This window comes from Lycorma delicatula, chromosome 3 (assembly GCF_047948215.1).
Source record: "Lycorma delicatula isolate Av1 chromosome 3, ASM4794821v1, whole genome shotgun sequence".
NCBI lineage: Eukaryota > Metazoa > Arthropoda > Insecta > Hemiptera > Fulgoridae > Lycorma > Lycorma delicatula.
Genome location: NC_134457.1, coordinates 202,965,318 through 202,986,076, shown reverse-complemented (window position 1 = coordinate 202,986,076; position 20,759 = coordinate 202,965,318). Strand labels below are relative to the sequence as shown.

General features: G+C 29.4%; 1 protein-coding gene across 1 annotated transcript in view; it reads left to right on the top strand.

Annotated features, from left to right (window-relative positions):
• hdly (hadley) overlaps positions 1-20,202 on the top strand; it is a 114,510-nt gene extending 94,308 nt beyond the window's left edge. Inside the window, exons 2-3 of the mRNA XM_075361377.1 lie at positions 5,721-6,154; positions 17,797-20,202. Coding sequence (XP_075217492.1) covers positions 5,721-6,154; positions 17,797-17,938 — 576 coding nt within the window. The 3' untranslated portion in view covers positions 17,939-20,202. The remainder of the gene's footprint in view (positions 1-5,720; positions 6,155-17,796) is intronic.
• Positions 20,203-20,759: the final 557 nt, after the last annotated feature.

Genomic DNA, 20,759 nt, shown 5'->3' with positions numbered 1-20,759 from the left:
TTTTATTATTTAATAAATAACTAAACAGTAATTAAGTTTATACGCTATTGGCATCATAGCATTTGAAGTAGGTTGTAATCATTAAAGGAATGTATTAAATTTATTCATGTAATGTAAAATTTTATTACTAGCTAATTTAAAGTTAGATAAGCGAATAATAAAGAGTAAATAGCAAATTGTAACTTCCTATACCTTCGTACCACTACCATCATCATCCAATTAAATTGCACTTTTTTGTTCGATTCGTTTTAATTTTAAACAGATATTATTACTTAATGATAATTATCACTCTTCAACTCTTAAATATACATCTATTCATCTAAATAAAAAAAAACAGATAAAACTATTTTAATCATAAATTTGTGATACAGCAAAGTTAATATGAAGTTAATATTTAATAAACTAGTAAAACTATCAGATCCATATTAATAAAATTAACAAGTTATCAGTAAAAAAGTGAACAAATAAATTCCAACACCATTCGGATAAGTTTGAATAATCTATATTTAACGTGGTTTCAATTTTACTTTCCCATTTAGATAACGATAAAGCAGAGCCCTAGAAGAGAACGATTTGTAATCGGTCCAGTTTGGACATACGCGGTTTTCACCAGATGTTGACGTTTTGACAGCTAAAGAACCCCCCCCAAATTTCCCGGATAGAAATTTTTCGGATGTTCGTATGTACGTGTGTATGTTCGGTGTCGGCCTCTAAATCACCTTATATCTCCAGAACAACTGAAGCGATTTTGACCAAACTTGGTCAGATTATTTCTGTATATGGAGCATTGATGCCATTAAAATTTCAAATTAAAAGGACAAGGGGTGAGGCTGTACAGCAAGCTATATCAGTATCTCGAGATTTAACCTAATTAAGGTCATATTTTTCTTACGCGCATTTGTTAAAAGTTAAAAAATAACAAATTTGAAAAAATAAATCGTTTGCAAAATCCCACCCGCTCTTCAAAAATGCTCTAAATCGGTTGACTCGATACCTGGTGTTAAGCCTCGCGGCTATACCAGTCTATCGACCGTACAAGCGAAATTTGTTCCACGTAAGTTATGAAATTACATTAATTTAGTTAGTTCCAACCATCGCCGCTAGTACTACCACACCCGCGCGAATTAATTACGGTACACGCGCGCGCTTTAATTAGAATCATTCAGTTAAATAAACGAAAAAATATTATATTTAAATAAAATGATAAATATTTTAAATTAATTTGTTTGCATGTGTGTGTAAGCCGTGCATCAGAAACAACCCTCGAAATGCGGCTTTAGCCACGTGAGGTTAAGTCGTTTGTGTTGTTAACTTTTTTTATTTTGTAAGGCTTTAACTTTAATAAAAGTTCAAGCACTTTCGGCTATAAAATAATCCTTCTAGATATAACTGAAATATAAATTTATATTTTATTTTCATTAATAAAAAACAAAATTATCACCCTATATTTAATTTGTTTGTTCGAAAAAAAAAACATTAAAAGGGGTTTTAAATAAGACATAGATTGTTTTTAAACTGGCAAAGTAATTTTCAAGAATAAAGAGCATCCCATGTTTGATCTTCTACGGAAGAGGGTAGTAATATCTTGCTGATTTCATCATTGAGCTGAAGATATTGTACAGTATAAATTTGTAATGAGAACCGAAATGGAGGTAATAATAATAATAAATACTATAAGCGATAACTTATAAAAAATAATGGTTATAAATTAATAATTATTATTAGTATCTTGTATTTCTGGGTTCTTTACATTTGTCCTGTGAGAAAGACGAATAAAACTGCATCGGAGTAACGACTGCAGCTGAAAAAGGAATCTGGAAAATCCTTGGAAAATGCACCGGTCAAATAGCACGATAGAAGGAGAGTAGAATGCAACCAAATTTTATAAAATATTTTGTATTTTTATATATATAAATAAAATCGATGTATTTAATAGTTTAATAAATTAACGCATATAAAGGAAGATTATGAAGTATTAAACAAACGCGCTTAATTTTATTTAGTGAAACAGAAGGAAAGATAAATTAAAGGTATTTGCATAGAGTGAAATACGCAAAAAATGTCATATCCTAAAAAATAAGCAAAACACTAAAGTTATATTCCAAGAATTCCTTTCTTTTCGTATGTCTGCTTTTTTATGTTTTTAAACTGAAATTCATACAAAAGAACTGATTAAAAATTCTAATAAAATTATGTTGCATAATATTTATAAAATAAAAATTTGTTACAATATTATTCAAATGCTAACAGAAATATTCTCCAACTAGAAATTTATGTATTCTACACAAGTATTAGACATATATCTTGTACAACTGGGTTGTATTCGACATTCTAGCTACATTAGGGATCATTGAAAAAATTCAAAATTCTATATTGGCACTTTCAGAACAGTGTGCTGGTGTCGCCACTTTTTTACTTTCTCGTACGAAGTAAAGGAAGTATTGTGATCGGGAACAATTTCGGCTTTCAGATTTCAACGGAAATATTTATTTTGACCATTCCTGAATCCAATTTTAACTAGTTTCGACGTGATGTCTGTACGTACGTACATATCTCGCATAACTCAAAAACGATTAGCCGTAGGATGTTAAAATTTTGAATTTAGGACTGTTATAACATATAGTTGTGCACATTCCCTTTTGACTGCAATCGATTGCAAAAAAAGTGTCCAAAAAAGCCCAAAATCCAAAAGATTTGGATTTTGAACTTATCTTTAACTGCAGCAACAAGCTGTCATAGAGAGTTGTTCAACGACATATAAGTGGCACTTATTTTCATTGGTTCCAGAATTATAGCCAACAAATTTGAATCCTGCATTAAAATTTCGTTGTTATAACTCTGAACCAATGAAAATAAGTACCAATTATGATATATCATTGAAAAGCTATCAATGAGGCCTGAGTACTGTAGATCGAAATTGTTTTGGATTTTGGGTTTTTTTGGATACTTTTGGTTCAGTCGATTGCAATCAAAAAGGAAGGTGTACAACTAGGTGTTACAACAGTCCTGAATCTAAAATTTCAACATCCTGTGACTAATCGTTTATGAGTTATGCGAGATACATACGTACGTACATACATATATACGAACAGACTTCACGCCGAAACTAGTCAAAATGTTTTCAGGGATGATCAAAATGGATATTTTCGTTGAAATCTGGTAACCGATATTTCGCGATCACAATTCTACCATTACTTCGTGCAAGGAAGTAAAAATGTATATATGTAATTTAATAGGCGTACAAGGAAGTCATGTGGTATCCACATCAGATTTTTCGTAACGGCTGTTACAATAACACATTTTATTAAAATATTGAATTATAAAATATTTCACCAAGGTATATTGCGAAAAAATTTTTTTTTCTTTCCAAAATAAGAGCTTAAACTCTTTATAAATAAATCTTATTTTAATTTTTATACTATACGAAGTTGAAATATGGTTCAAAATAAACTCTTAATTTTGGTATTCACTTACTTTTTCTTAAATTTAGAATTTGAACTTCGATATTAAAATAAATTTCATTGTAATTCAGTTATTTAAAAACCTATTTGATTATATGTAACATATAAAATTGCTTAAAATATTTTTTTTTTAGATTTTAATTAATAAAAACACAATTTTATTGAACTTATGGGTTGTTATTTTGAGGATTTTAAAACGTAAAAATATGAGATTTATTTATTTCACAGGTATATTGAATGACACACACATATAAAGGAATTTAATATTTCAATAAAATTTTCAGCTACGAATTTCAGTTTGGAAACATAAAAAAGTCAGACAGACGAAAAAAAAGCAATTTCGGACATATGTTTAAAATAAATTTTTCTAATTGTAATGCATGAAATCAAATAACTTCCTGAAGTGGGGCAATTTATTCATCCAAGTCTCCTTGTATATTTTGGAAGTGTTTAAAATCTTTCAGTTTTCCAGTTATAGTAAAAATACGAGTACATTTCGATCATATTTTTACAATATGTCAAGTAATGTTCTGTAGAGACAACTTATATCATGGCAATTTTTTGAATTTTGTAGGGGTTTATCTAAAGTAAAGACCGTTTCATTGTAAAAAAAATTATTCTAAAACTTTAAAAATATTCTTTATTTCTCTTGAACTATATACCACCTTATACTACTTCTCTACATAATCGGCACATGAATTAAGACATCTATGGTAGCGATACACCAGTTTCAATATATCCTTGTCGTATTATTCTGCCGCAAGTTCAATTAGCCACTGATTAAACAGCATTTTTATGTTCACTGTCACCCGCAAATTGCTTACCACATAAAAATTCTTTCAATTTCTCAAAGAAATGGTAATCAGAAGAAGATAAGTCCGGACTATATGGTGAGTGATCGTAAATTTCCCATCCAAATGTTTTCAGTAAATCACGCGTAGGACCCGCAACATGTGGACGAGCATTATCGTGCAGTAGGATGATGCTGTCGGTCAGCCGCCCACGTCGCCGATTTTGAATGACGCGCCGCAACTTACGTAGAGTTTTTGCAGTAGGGATTTATAGCCGCTCCATGTGGTTTGAAATCAATCAGCAGTATGCTAAACCGGTCATAAAAGAATGTCACCATCAGTTGGCGTTCAAATTGCTTGGCTTGGCCTTTGTCGGTATGGTTGGTGATGCCAACCTTGGTGATGCCAACTTGGTGGATGACGCCATTCACTTAACTGTTGTTTTCTCTCTGGCGTGTAATACGAAATCCATGTTTCATCTCCGTTAACAAATGAATTAAGGAAGTCATCCCCTTTTTCTGTGTAATGCATCAAAAATGCTAAAGCGATCCCATTCGGATTTTTTTGTGACGTTCCGTTAAGACATGTGGCACCCGACGTGCACACACCTTTACGAAGCCTAAACGGTTATGAACAATGCGACCGATAACAGCTTTTGAAACATCAGGAAAGAGAAGGGCAGGTCGGAAATCGTTGATCGACGATCTTTTCGGATTTCATCATCGACGCGTTTCAACAAGTCCTCGGTGATCATCGAGAGCCTCCCTGAACGTTCTTCATCATGCACATTAATTCTGTTATTTCTAAACCTTTACTGCATTTTCGAAAGTTTCTTTCATTCATTACATTATCACCGTACACAGCGACCAACTGTCTATGAATTTCAGCCGGCTTAATGTTTTGATGGTCTAAAAAACGTATGATTCCACGTATTTCACAGTCGGCGGCAACACAGATTTTCCTATTCATTTTACAACGTAATAACTCACACGTAATCAAAAGTACTACAACGCGACAATTTACAGACAACAATGCAGTGTGTAAATTACTAGCGTGGCCATGAACAGGTTCCCCAATCTTAAGGAAAGAAATTTTCCAGTGTTCTTTATTTCAGAGATATCCCTTGTATTTGTTAACATTTATCAAATGTTAACATCCTAACATCCATAAAACAACCAGAATTACTAACAACATTATTCTTATACAATTTCGAAATTGATAAATTAATGAAAAGAATAACAAAATTCCTGTAAAAAATGGTTACAGTATTATTGTTAACATCTGTGTAAATTTTAAAAGATGTATGAAATACATTATCAGTTGAAAATAATAAATTAAAAAATTAATTTAAGGTAAATGAAGAAAAAATAACAACTGCAGTAATAAAGAGAAAAATAACTGATTTAAAAAAATAAATAAAAGTAACTATTTAAATAATAAGTCTAATTAAATAATTTATTATTTCCAGATGCTGCTGGAGCCATTGATAACAATATGGTTTAGCATCATCGTATGCATATCAATAACCGTAGCACGTTCGGAATCCACTATAAATCCGAATACAGAAGAAGATGGAGTCGATAACCAAGACAGGAAAGTTCATAAGCGTCAAGTGCCTTGGCTTTTACCGCAACTATTCCCGAATCTCATTTTCCTACCGAATACCCGTGAGGGTTGGAGATACTATCCTTGCAGATCATATCCAACTTATCCTTATCCCTCCCCTTATCCCCCTCCATCGTTACCACCATCTACTCCACCGTCCTCTCCTGCTGATGATCCCAATGAAATATTAGATCGAATGGGTGGTGGCGGGGAGGAAAGAAAAAAAGGAAAGGAAGAACCCTCTAGATGTGTTTGGGCTATTGTTGCATGTTGTTCTCCAGGAAGTCGAGATATAAGGTGTGATAATTTCTTTTTTCATTATACAATCTAAATTAATTATATTATTTTTTCTATAAGCAAATACAGATTAATCAAAATCTTATTAGAAATCTATTGTAAATTTACAAAATTATACAAGAATGACTTATACACTAGAGGTATTAATATTAATTTCCTTACCGTTGTAGTAAGTAAAAGAGAAAATAAGAAAATCGTCTTAAATCTCATTTCCGAAATTATTATATTTTTGACATTAGGAAGACACAAAATGTTAAAGAAAACTATTTAAAGGTACGTACGTTCACGCAATTTTGTTTTATATCACCGGAACGGATAAAAAATATTTTATAGAAACGTTTTAATAAATAGATTATATGGAGCATCGATGCAAATTTAAAAAAAAAAAATATGACAAGGAATTTAGGAGAAATAGACTCATAGATTAGTATATCCACAGAACGATAACACTAAAAAATTCTTAATCAAATTTTAACATTATGATTATAAATATTAATAGATTAAACAATAAGTAGACAAAAATTCTAAAAATATTAATTATTTTCTTTTTATACTATTTTACTGATTTTATAAATCAAGTTCATACGTTGCTTGCTAAAATTAAGCGGTTAAATTGTATTAACTTGAGTAAAGCATAAAATCCCCAGCCTTGCGGTACGCGAGAAAAATTTCATATTATGTTGCTGATTCAAAGAAACAATTCTTATCGCTAATTTCTTCGTTAAGAAAATCAGAATAAAGTATACATATTAGTAGGAGTAACAGAGTAACAGTATGTATAAATTTTGTTAAATTTATTTATTATTCCTAACGTGAACGTGACCTGTTCAATTAGTGAACAATAAACAACCCCACGGCCCAATGAGATAAGAATGATATGTATGACATGTAAATGAGATGTAGTCTTAAAGAGAATCAGGCCGACCATTCCTGAGATATGTGGTTAATCGAACCCCAACCACCAAATTATATACAGTTATACACCAATTATATACAGACAGTCTAGTATACAAATCCGTTTAGTATTCAAATTCGTATAAAGGTTTGCTACTTTTATATGGATTTACTTGATTACTTTTATGTGGATGGGCCACAGTGTTTGCTGACAAACTGCTGTTTTTAAGTAAATTAGCTTTTTCTGGACACATTTCATCTGTCACTGAAATCATGTAATCCTTACTTAATTCGCCGTCAGTAAATGGCTTCCCATGTTTCGCTATTGGATGAGCCACACGAAAAGTAGCACGAGTAGCTTCTTCTTGTTCAGCATTTACTTTCTTAAACTATTGCTGGATTTCAACCAGCGTTTCAAAGATTCATATTTTCTAACCGTAGGCTGTCTGTAAGTTTGGAGTAATTCTGAGAGTCTCATAATAACGTTTTATATCGAATTCTTTGAAAACTGATATTGTTTCATCGAAAATTATGCACACTACCTTATTACTTGACTCGATCATGAAATATTGATATCCCCATCGCTCTTTAAATGTTGTGCACCTATCTTATGTTTCTTTTCCATATTTAAACAACTCCAACAAAAGGGACGTAACTTCAAATCAAAATAATGTCAATTAATACTATTAAGAACCGGTGTTCTGAATAGACAGAATGCAATGAATTTGTCTTTCAAGACACTTAAACACTCACAATTACACGCTCTGTATTTTCACTAAGAAACTATAGTCACAAAATAACTAGCCGCATTATATTTCGCTTTACAGATTACCATACTAATGTAGCTTTCTCATGTCCTGCACTTAACTTCTCTACTCACCGCAAGATGTCGCTACTATACATTTAGCATGGTCGTAAGTAGTCGTAACAATACGTAACGTACAGCACGCGTAACGGCTATCTTCGTTGCAATGAAATGTCCTTGGCACTTCCCCGTAAGTACCAACCGAAATTGCGAACGGAGCGGGGTTCACCTCCGCGCCCTGCGCCATAGATACCTCACTCATCGGCTGTCCCAAAACGAAAATTTGCGCGTAATTGAAAACTACAGAATGTTGGTATGATGAGCTAGCTAGGTCTTGGCCCTTGGGACTTAGTAGAGAAGTCAGTCTTAGCCCTTAGGCTAAGAGGTTTGGAGACCCCTGTAATAGACCATCTAAAATGAAGTATAAACAATTTTAAACTTTTTATAAAATGAAAAGTTGTTTTTATTAACTGCAGTGATTTTTTTTTAAATGCTATATCAGTTCTCAGTAAATAATGGATTTTTTTTTAGATTTAAACTATTTTTTTTTAAGAATGTTATTTAAGTACGTTAGAAAAATTCATACCGTTTATTAAAAACCTTATGAAAACCGGGCTATAAAAGAAAATTTTCCATTAACAAAGGAAAAATTGTTGTACGTTCATGTAAAACGCCTCTACTATTTTATTAAAAGGTAATATTCCAGTCAGTTTTAAAGGAAATTTATCTTTCCTTGCAACCTATGTTGCAAGGAAAGATAAATTTCCTAGGGATAATAGTTTTTTCTAAAAAAAAGCAAGCCTAAATGGAAAAAAATATCTAACTTTACCGAAAACAAACAGAATTTAAAAAAATATTATATCAAAACCGAGTCAGAAAAAATAAATAAATGACAGACAATTTAAATTTATCTTTAACTAATTATATGATAATTTTTTTTTTTATAATCTCTCAACTGTGTTACATAAGATTAAATTTTTATTGGTGAAAGACTAGTTGAAAAAAAATTCTTTTGTATGTAACATTCATTTTTCTATGTACAAGTTTTCTTTTCATATATAAATACCACTACAAATGGAGAAAAAAGCACGTTTAAACAAAGCATAAAACTTAAATTATTCCATCTCGTGGTTAGTGAGATATAACGTTTTAATACTTATTTCGTGACGCACTCAATAAAAATAATTTTATTTAAATATGAAGATGGAAAGTATATAATTTTAGAAACTAATAATAATGAAAATTATGTGAAAATATTTTATCTATAGCAGTTTCAATAATATTGCTTAATACAGAAAAAGCTTTCCTAGGTTTTGAAATAAACATTTTTAATATTTAAACTTCAACAAATAACCAGGGTATAACATTTTTTGTACAGTGAATGCTTAAAACTTCTACACACTTTTAAACAAAATATATAGAAATATGTTTTTGTGCACGTTATCAACCTATATACAAATGTTTAGATTAATTTGAATTCTGTACATTAAAAGTCGAATTTTGAATTCAAAAAATATTTTTTGCAATCTGTTAAAAAATAACCTTAACACTTAGTTCATTAAGAATTGTACCTGTTAAATAATGTACATTTCATTTTATACAATTTTTTTTTTTAATATGACAAAAAATATTTGTTTCTTTTTAGTATATTTTTTTTATAAAGAACACACTGACTGCATAAAAAAATAAATTATTTCAGTTTTTACGAGTATGTGATAACATAATACAACAGAAATTATTTAATCAAAATAAATCTATACATATTAATGAATTAATACAAAAAAATTGTAAATAACTTTAGTTGTTTAAAAAAATAAATAAAATAAAACAGTCTGTTTTGATGAAAAATGTTACTTTTCATTCACAGAATACTAGTGAAAAACTTATTCACAGGCATCACGTTTTCAATATGGCTACGACACACGTAAAAAGAATATCTGGGCAGGTCACGCGTGAATTACTTCCATACAGTTTCAGAATAAAGTCTGTCTCATTTTTCATGTTATATAACAGTACTGATTTAAATTCTGTGTAAATTATTTTTGTATCGCATTGTATTGTATTCTGTACCTAAAGAAAAACACTTAATGAATTTATTTAATATTCTGTAATATAAATAATTAATTACATTTTAACGGAAGTTATAAAAAATAAATATTATTTTCCCAAGGTGCAAATGTCAAATATTTACAACGGAAATGCATAAATATATTTACTCTTTTTATTACATTGAGAATTCATAGGCATACAAATTATGAACAGAAATTTTTAATAGATTATTTCAATAGTATTAGCCGGTAGGAAATTACAATCGGATACTGCATATGGTGTAAACGAAGCAATGCTTAACAACAAGAAAGCGCCACATTACCTGTTGCTTACCCTTTGAGAGACTTACATTTTTATTGAGTAATAATTATTGAGTCTTTAAGGCTTGATTTATTTCTTTAAAGCTAAGACATAATTGAAGAAGAAACATAACACATTTTTCTAAGACTTTATATGTATTAGAAGAGGTTATGAATCCCTCATTATCGAATAAACACAGCAAATCTACGGTCGGCTATCTGCACAATTCTTAAGTAGGTCCAAAAGCAAAAACTTCTACGTTAAACCAATAATAACACACAAAACCGAAACGAAATGCCTGTTTAAACGAGATTATACTATTTACAGAAACGAATTATGCCTTTTATTAAAAAAAAAAAAACTGTGGTGTTTGAAAAGCTTAGATAAAAACTTTGCCCGGGTAGAAAACAATATTACCAAATTAATTTCTCCCATCGCGGCTACGCCTGTGCTGTATACGTATAGTACTTACAAAATTGTAAATCGTTTTTTTTTGTATTTATTTGTGGGCTGTTTGCTCTCAGAGTTATTCACAATTTACCCAATAAAATAAAATTAAGAATGAGATTAAGAATGTGTTCCCAAAATCATATTTTCATGAAACCAGGAGAATATTGAAGTTTTTAAACATTATTTTGCCTCCAGTACAGCAAATTTCAAAAGTTTATAATTCCATTTTTGTAACATTCTTCACTTGAATATCTTTCAAATTCAGATAGTAAATTTAAGGGTGCTGATTTGCAATCGATAATCTGATTTCAGAACTAACATATTTCTTCGAAGGTTAAACTAGATTTTGAGCCAGGTATGTAGGTTCTATTCAAGTCTTTCAAAACGATTAGGTGTAGATTCACGTTGTCTACGGTCATAAATTCTAGTAACCGTAGAAGTTCTTCTTCTTCTTTTTATATTTTACTTCCATGATCTAAGTATTATGAAAATATTATTATCATATTGAAAGTCGAATCAATGCCGATTATATTTATGATTTACCCCGTCTTTGTTTTTTTTTTTTTTTTTTTTGGCGAAAAACGCGTTACCATCATCCGGGTTAAAATAACAGCAAGAGGCTTCAACTCGGATACTAAAATATTAGCAAAATGTGGTTAAAACTATGATAAAAATTAAGATAATAATAGGAAAAAAATGAAATAGTAGATGAAACGCAACAACTACGATAATACATGCTTAAAAATAATGTCAAAGTTTTGACAGGTTAAATTTTTTATTAAGTATATTAATTCTTTTTAGAAGTAATAATACCAAATCTAGTACATTCTTGCATTTCCTAGGATGCGCCATATACTCCTCGGGAATTTAAATTTGCAACGTAAGGCCGCATAGCATATGTAGTTTACAAGAATGTGGTGCACAGTCAAGCGGCAGTCGCATCGGACGGACAGTGGTGCGCTCTCCGCTGACATTAGGTGGCCGTGAGTAGCTTTGGTATGTCCTAATCGCAATCGACACAGGACCACTTTCTCTCGGCGAATCTTTCTGCGGGAAGAGTCTCATGGTAACGCCGTTTCTTTTATGTGTCGGTGTTTATTATCTGCTGTAGCAGTCCAATCATCTTGCCACCTTTTTCGAAGTGTATGTTTATTGGAATTAATGAAATAGGTAGTTGTAACTCGACTAGAGAAAGACGGTTAGCAACATGCATCTTTAGCAACGGAATCGGCACGTTCGTTACCCAGGATATGGAACGTCTTAGTTCAGGATAAAGAATCTACTGGCTGTTACATTGTTCGCGTGAGACTGATTTCTCCGGGTCGCCGCCAGATCAGACAGATACATTAAATTTAGTAAAATACATAATAACTTTCTGAAGCAGTCTATATTGATATCGAAATTCAGTATTACTTTACCACTAAAATTATGTTAAATATGTAAATAGTCGTATTTGTCGTTAATTTTATTATCAAACTATTTAAATATATGATATTTGAATATATTTAAATATATTTAAACTGTATTTAAATATATCACGAAATAATACAATTGATCTTTTACAGACGATATTAAATTTATTAAAAGAAGTTTTTGGTTACTGATTTGTATATTTTTATTTTTTATTTATGATTTATATACTACTGAAATTTCTGAGGTTTTAACTGTGGTAAACATTCCGAGGGTTTATAAGAAAAGTACAGTGAAAATTATCTAATGGTTGGTTTAGTAGTTTTCGCGTTTATCGGGAAAAAACAAAAAAATATATTCTCTTTATATACGTAATATCGTATATCGTAAGTTGTGCAGTTGTAATGTTCAATTATGCGTACGTAAATGTAGCAAATGACGAGGTAAAGGGATTATATATTTTTGTTTTGCTGGTCGTTCATGCTTCTACCGTACACACAACAAACGCGGCCGCGCCGGCACACACACACACACACACACACACACACAATCTATGGATGCATACTTATGCATCCATAATAATAATGTACTTCTTCTTAATAATGTTCTTACTAATGTAAGAACTGTTCTTAATAATGTTCTTAATAATGTTCTTTATAATAATGTACTTACATTATTATAAAGAATGGCAACAACAACATATTTAGTAAACGATGTGCATTTCTTCTTTACCACCTCATTCGCCAAGGATATCAGGAAATAGAGATAAGAATGAATAAAACAGTAAGGCAACAGGGACTATATGATGAAGCATCATTAGCGCAATCTAAGCTTTCCTCACACTTGTTAAATTACCAGTTGAAAATATACTGAAAAAACTGAATTTTTTTATGTTAGTTCAAATAAGCAAATATGAAATTAAAAGGAGCGCAGCTTGCTCTTTTAATAATACATTTTGTACACTTTGTAAAAAAAATCCATAAATTGATAGTTTTCTTTCTTTATTTTTTATTATTATATTTTTAAGGAGTAGTAGAATAAAATGAAATTGTAGAATTAACTGTATAATGAAATAAAATAAAAACGCCATCGAATTTTATTATTATTTTGATGGCTGTTATTAAGCTTTAATATTTTTAGGAGATAGATATAAGGCGACTAATGCAGACTGTAATTAGTACAAAAATTAAAAGAAACAGTTTTTACGTTAAAAAATTAGAAAAATCCTATTTACAGGAAGAAATCTTTTACGTTACAATAAAGAGGAAGAAAAATTAAAAAGCTGTACGATTTTTTTTCTAAAAAAAAAAGCAAACATTAATCCTTTGTTAAATCTGATCAGGGTAGGTATACACAATAATTAAACAAAAGGGACTAGTTAAAAAATTCCCTCTCGGTTCTCTACATGTTACGAAAAAAAATAGTACTGTTTCTAACTTTTCCATTAATTCTTTAACCCGAACAAACTTTTTCCCTATACACCACTGGGTGTGATAGGTACAGTGGTTTAATAAAATTGCAGTATCAGCTTATATAAGTAGTTAAAAAAACATCAAATTTCTTATTTTTATGTAATTCTAACTTATTAATTAGAGTTTTTAGAATAAATATATTACCTTTTGTAATTACCCAAAAGGTTATTATAAAAAAAAAAAAAAAAAAAAAAAAAAAAAAAAAAAAAAAAAAAAAAATTAGATTTCAGTTAGTCTTGGGAATTAATATTCAACTAAACAAATGTTAAGCGATGACAAAATATATAGAGCTCTACAGTACGTAAGAATGTTTCCAAAGCGAAAAGTAAATAACTCCCGTTTTTCCAAGTGATTTCCAATATTTTGAAAACTGTTTACAGTGTGAATGTAATATGTTTACTGAAATAGTTCATTCAAACAGTGTTAACTGGATTTCTTTCTTCAAAGAGTTATGAAGAACGAGGATACATAGTTAAAAAAAAAATTGGTTTCTTCTAATTCTATTTTTTTTTTTAAGGTACAACATATTTTTCAACTTTATGCCTTGAATTATTATCAGTCGTAAATTCAAATATTTGAATATAGATAGATTCCATTTCCATTATTTAATTTACTTCCTAAGGAGATAGATAGTCGCCTAGCTAACGCGAGTCTACAATATGCTACGTGTGAAAGACAGTATATAAATTGTATAAACATTTTACGGTGTATATATACACACAGTATATTAACTCGCTCTTGGTCTATGTATGTGAGATTCATGGTACGAAACGTTTCAGTCGAATTTTGAAGCACTTCCGTTTATCCATTCGCTCTGAAATTTTGCATACAGGTTTGCTCCTGATGACAACACAACTTAGAAATATTTTCAAGTCATTAAGATGCCCCTAAGTTGCTAATTTGTTAAGTGAAAAAAAAAACGCCCCTTGAAGTTATGCAACTTCGTTTACAAGCATATTTTCTTAGTGAAAGACAACCTAGCCTGTTTCGGTAAGTTTGAATTTAAAATTCGCGACCGAAGTTTTGGGAAAATTTAGTACTTTTTAACCGGATCCAAATTTTCGAACGAATATTGCAATATATCTGGAAAACGGTCGGTCGTAAAGCTCTGAAAACTTTTTCGATTTCACTAGACCAAAAACCCCCTCCGCTCGCAGTGGTACCCGTCAGATGATAATATTTTCAAGTGTCCCCGGTGCGCCGTTCGGTGGAGGGGGCGTGATGGGGTGCCACCGTAATATCTCGGGAATCGCTCGTCCGATTTTCACGATTCAAACCGGCGTATGTTAACCTTGCATTGTTAACCTTGTATGTTAACCTGCAGGTCGACCGTTAACTTTTTAACGCATCGGGTACATTCTTGATCGATCGGATCTTGGTTATCCGGAAATTAAGTCGTTTAGCCCTATATTTTCATTGCACTCATCCACCGTAAAACGTACCAATTAAAAAGTAGAAAATAAAAAACATTTTTAAAAAATTTCAAAACACCACTCTTAAATTAAACGCACTAAAAAGTAAAAAATAATTTTAGGACGGTATCTCAGAATGGATTTGACGACAAGCTTTGATGGTGGTATGTAAGATTATGCGAGTCATAGCTTCAAATTAAAAATTTGATGTTTTTGCCAATTATTTTATAAACGTGATGAATGGCTTACGTGATGAGTGGGGTAAGTGCACCCCACCCTTTAGACCATACCTCCCAGTAAAAAGGGCGAAGCGCTTAGCGTAAACCGTAGACATCAATTTTCTGCGTATTCGGCTTGGATATTTCACACAGTTATAAAACTATAAATAAATACATTTAGGGCTAAACACTAATCAGTAACAGCCGATTAGTCTGCATAATATTGCATAACATATATATATTTCAGTATCTAATAAAGAAATAAATTACTAGTTTAACAATATATAAACTCACGATTAAATAAGTAACTAATAAATAAAAAATGTGAATTTCTTCATCGATTGAAATAAACAATTGTCATACCGTATATATAATGTCTTTAATCAAGTGGTATTATAAACCCGTGCTCGTTAGGCAGCAAGATATACATCTATGCTGTTCATCAGATCTGCGCCAATTCGGCTTGGACAAGCTAAACGAAATCATGTAACTGTTTAAATACTGCTAATCTTAATTACGACGGTAATCTATTGTAACTGTTATATAAAATACGAGTATTTAACCGCGTATTTATATTAACAGTGCTAATTATATTTTTTAAAGGGTATAATATTAAAATGTATATATTACCATATATTATTACATTTCACAAAATAATAACTTTAATAAAATTACGATTCTGTAAACGGTTTAATATTAACTCAGGAAGTTATGTTTACAACAGGAAAAAAAAGATTTAAGAATGGAGTAATTGTATGAACACGTGTAATAAATCGTCATAAAAAAGGGTGACTCATTCGTTTCACGCGTAATAATTAGTATAATAAACAAAGTATGTATTATGTAATAATCGTAAATAAATAATAATTATTTATTTTTTAATTATTATTATTATTATTGTCTCATTAGCAGCTATTCAAAATGTACTTTACGTAATCTGTATTACTAATGTCTGGCGGCTGGTAACTAAATTAGTGGAGGTGCTGCTCCAGAAGATTTTTAGCCTTTGTTTTAAAATTGTGTAAAAGGACACAAACATGTATAAAAAGTTAAATTTTTCTGTAAAATAAAAAAACCGAAAAAAATGAATCAAACAGAATAGCTGGAATCAGGATAATAATATAATTCTACACTTTACTGCATTCAAGAATATGGTACACGGTTTTTAAGCACAACACACGCGGAGTAAAAAAAAAACTGCCACCAGCACGCCAGGGTCGGCACTGCGTGAGTGACAGTACTCTCTCCCTCACGCAGCTCGCGTAGTGATTCCTATGTGCGCGTGCGCACAACAGCCAAACACCACGCCACTGTAACTGTGAAGCACACAGTTCCATATAAAGATTTTTGTATCTTTTTCATAAACTGGGGTATAGCTACTGACATTAATCTTAAGGATTATATATTGTACAAGCATAAAGAAAGAATTAAAAAAAAATAACTCGTTATATTAATTGTTATTGATAATATAAAGTGAAAATAGGGGGTGAAAAAAGAGCATTTTTTTTCACCCCTACTGCCACTGCTGAATACTGAAAAAATATTTAATAATATCCAAATCGATAGAGTACAGCTTACGTAACATATTCGAAATTGCGTGTTGATGGAATAAATTTCTAGTGGTAATCAATACGTACACATCCAAGGTTATGTGTGTGAAATTAATTAGGGAATTTTTCTTCAAATTCTTTCTGAACTGTTTTTAGAAGCAATAACTGAAATATAAAACAATAAATTCAAAGAAATACTTTTTTATTATAAAAAAAAATATTTATTTTAAATCATCGATTGATGAAGCCATTGATGAAAATCCATTGTAAAAAGATAAAATAAACAAAATATGTTATTCGATTTTCACAAAATTTATTTAAAAAACCATAACAGCTGTTTCGTTAAACAATACCTGCCTCAGGTGTTATGAACTAAATACTCGTAAATAAATAAATTTTGTTCTATTAATCTAACAACATATTTTGTTTATATTTGTTTCGATATTTTAAATCATAAAGTAATTGATTGAATTAATATTTACAGTATACGTGTAATATAGTTTTATGTAATCTTAATCTGTTAATAACATTATTACGAGTATATCAAAAAGAAAATAAACAAAATTTATAATTTGATTTTCAAAAAGCCGTTTCCGTAAATAGTACCTTTCATAAGTACTGTGTACCGAAACAGCTTCGTGACTTTTTTAAAAATTTTGTGTAAACCAAGAACATGTATTATTTATTTTGATTTTGTTAACATGGATTTTCATGAAATAACGGGTTCATTCATTATTACTTTATTATATATTTTTTTAAAACAATATTTATATAAAAAAACAAATAAATTGAAATGACGATAATTCAGATTCAAAATATAAATTAGAATATAAAATAAAAAAAATAAAAAATTAAATATAAAAATAGAATTCCACATTCAATTTTCTACAAAAACTAGAAAAAGGATTATTGTCACAGCATTTACAAAGTTACTATAAAGAAATTTGTACTTATTTATTTTATAAAAATATAATATTTAATAAGAAATTAAAAATAATAGTTTAATTTTTATACTAGCAATATTTAGGAATAATAATAGATATAAAATTTAATAATTAATAAGTAAATATTAATTTTTGCAGGTATTCATGTTTTGAACTTTTGGGATGTCCTGGTGCATTTTGGGATGTAAATCCTTGTGATGAAAAAGTTGTTATGGCAGCAGCGAATTCAGCGCTTAATTTTTATTCAGGAATGAATAATGAGACATCGAGTTCCTCGTAGAAAATAATAAAATTATCAAACTTTTATCATAAATTAAAAATTTATGTATTATTAATTTTTAAGGATTTTTTCCTATTTATTACTTTATAATAGCTTTTTTAAATATTACTTTATTAAATTATACAAAATGAATAGCTATTAAAATACTTATAAATTTTAATTAAAAAACAAAAAAATAAAATTACTGCTAGTTACATTTAGTATTAATACAAACGTAATTTTTTTTATAAAATACATTGTTAGGGGTCACATATACTTCTACTGAAAAATAAAATGATATACTAAATACATAATTATTATTTAGCAGGTTTTTTTTTACTAATTTTACTGTAGAATAGTTTTTAGTTAAATCATCTCTGCGTAGATCCTAGTAAAAATATTTTAAAAATTATCAGAAATTCCAGAGGTCTATAATTTGAAAAATTAAGTTTTGATAGACGTTACAAATTACAAGATCGTATTCTTTGAAGTAAGAAATGGTACGTCTATAAAAGATCCCTTTGGTCACTTCCACTAAATGTTGTACCTTTTTCAAATGCTTATACGTAATTCATTTCCTTTACTCTACCTAAGTCATATCTCAAAAATAATTAATAATTTGCCGATTCATAATTTTTTAATTAAGTTCGTTTAGGGGACGATATAAAGTGTTCATCCACTAAAACATGAATAACCTTTTTGCCTAGCAACGAATTGACGGTGGAATATTTGATTTATTCAAAAATTTACGTAACACAACGAAATCAGAATAATAAAATATTTTGAGTCTTTGTTTTTATTACCACAGACTGAGACGGTTAAGAGAACTGATATCAACTGGTTGCTTCTCTCATGACTATTCATTTCGCTTCTCCTTTTTGATTACATCAAATTTTCTTGGGAAAAGAATCCTCTTTTCTTCTTTTTAATTACTTTATCCTTGTCTTAATAGCCGGGCGATTTTAAAATGGTAAAATAAAACTTTTTCCATAACACATTATTTAAATTCATTATTATTATTATCATTATTAAATTCATTCCTATTATTTTCTAACCTACAAATTTTACCGTATTTGTTCGTAAAGATTTGTACAATTTTTTTCTGAACTAAAGGTTTTATTTCTTATATCATTTATCTTACTAAGTAGAAAAATCTATTATAAATTCTACACATTAGACGTAAGAAAGTTATACAGGTTTATGTAACCTCACATAACCCTTCCCGATAAAACCCGTTTAAAATGAAGTATGAGATTAGAATTTATAGCACAAAATGAAAGATTTTTATTTGTCGTCAAAATTTGTATGAAATAAATTACAACATTAGACGTAAGAAAGTTATACAGGTTTATGTAACCTCACATAACCCTTCCCGAAAAAAACCCGTTTAAAATGAAGTATGAGATTAGAATTTATAGCACAAAATGAAAGATTTTTATTTGTCGTCAAAATTTGTATGAAATAAATTACAACTAAAGCGTATCTACTTTTAAAATCAATGTTGTGTATGTAACAATTAAGTATAAAAGCGACAGAAAACAAAATCAAACATAAATTCTTGCAGAGAACTTAGGTAGCTTATTTTTTCTTGAAAAAATAATACCTTAAATAAATAAATAAAGAAGAACTTGTAGAACAAAACTGTTTGTTTGTAAAAAAAAAAAATCTTTCGAATTTACGATTATAATGTACGAAAGTACGATTTTAATGTATATTTCATAACCAAAATATTAATATACAAGATAATATGCAGAGTGTCCAAAAATGGTGAGGCCAAACTCAAAGAAGTGACTACTTAAGATACGGAAGAAATCCTTTCCCGTGAACAAAGGTCTGAAAATGCATATTTTTCTGCCTGTCAGACATTTTGTGATTTTAAGAAAAAATAAATTATTTTTAAAAAACGGTTGAAAATAAGGCAATAAAATTTTGTACTTATTTTAAATTAACATTTTTTAATAGGGGAAAAAATAAAACGATATTCTTCGTTGACAAATTTTCCTATTAAAAAATGTGAGTTTAAAATAAAGTACACAATTTTATAAAGTACACAAGTACACAAGTAGTTTTAAAGTACACAAAAAAGTGCGCGCGCGCAAACACACATAAACACACACACACATATACAGGGAGAGAGAGAGAGAGTGAGAGAGAGAAACACAGATCTTATGTTGAATTAGTAATTAGAAATTATTTTAGCATTTTTTCTTAAATTGCAATTTAGAAATATTATTAGATCTTATTTGTAAATTAATTAAAAAATAGAACTAGAATAATTCGTTTCAAAGTAACATCTATTTATTTTATTATTACGTTTCCTTTATCTTACGTTATCTTTTTTTCCTGTGCAAAAATCATCTTCCTTTATATAATTTCAGGAATATTCATCATATACAGTCAAGGATAAAAAATTTTTATTTTCGTAAATAAAAGAAAGCTATTATGAAGGTGGATTAAGAACGACAACAAAGAAAATGTTTAGACTTTATACAAATGTAAAAAAATCAGATAAAATAATATATATATATATATATATATATATAAACAAAAATATAGCTTTAAAAAATATCAAGACCAATCTTAATACTAAAATGTTATCATTCTTTCTCGTCGTAAAATATAAAATTACTATAATAAAAAAAAAGTAAAAATACAAATTTAAATGAAAAGTATCATGTGACGTGTAAACATGCTAGTATTCTGTTTAACAAAGGTTATTTTAACGGAGTGCAACAATAAAACAAACTTACAAATAGATTCCAAGAAAATTTATGGGCAAGTTTCAAAATGAAGTAAAAACTCTTTTTACTGTTTTCAAAACCACATCCTCCAAAACGAAGAC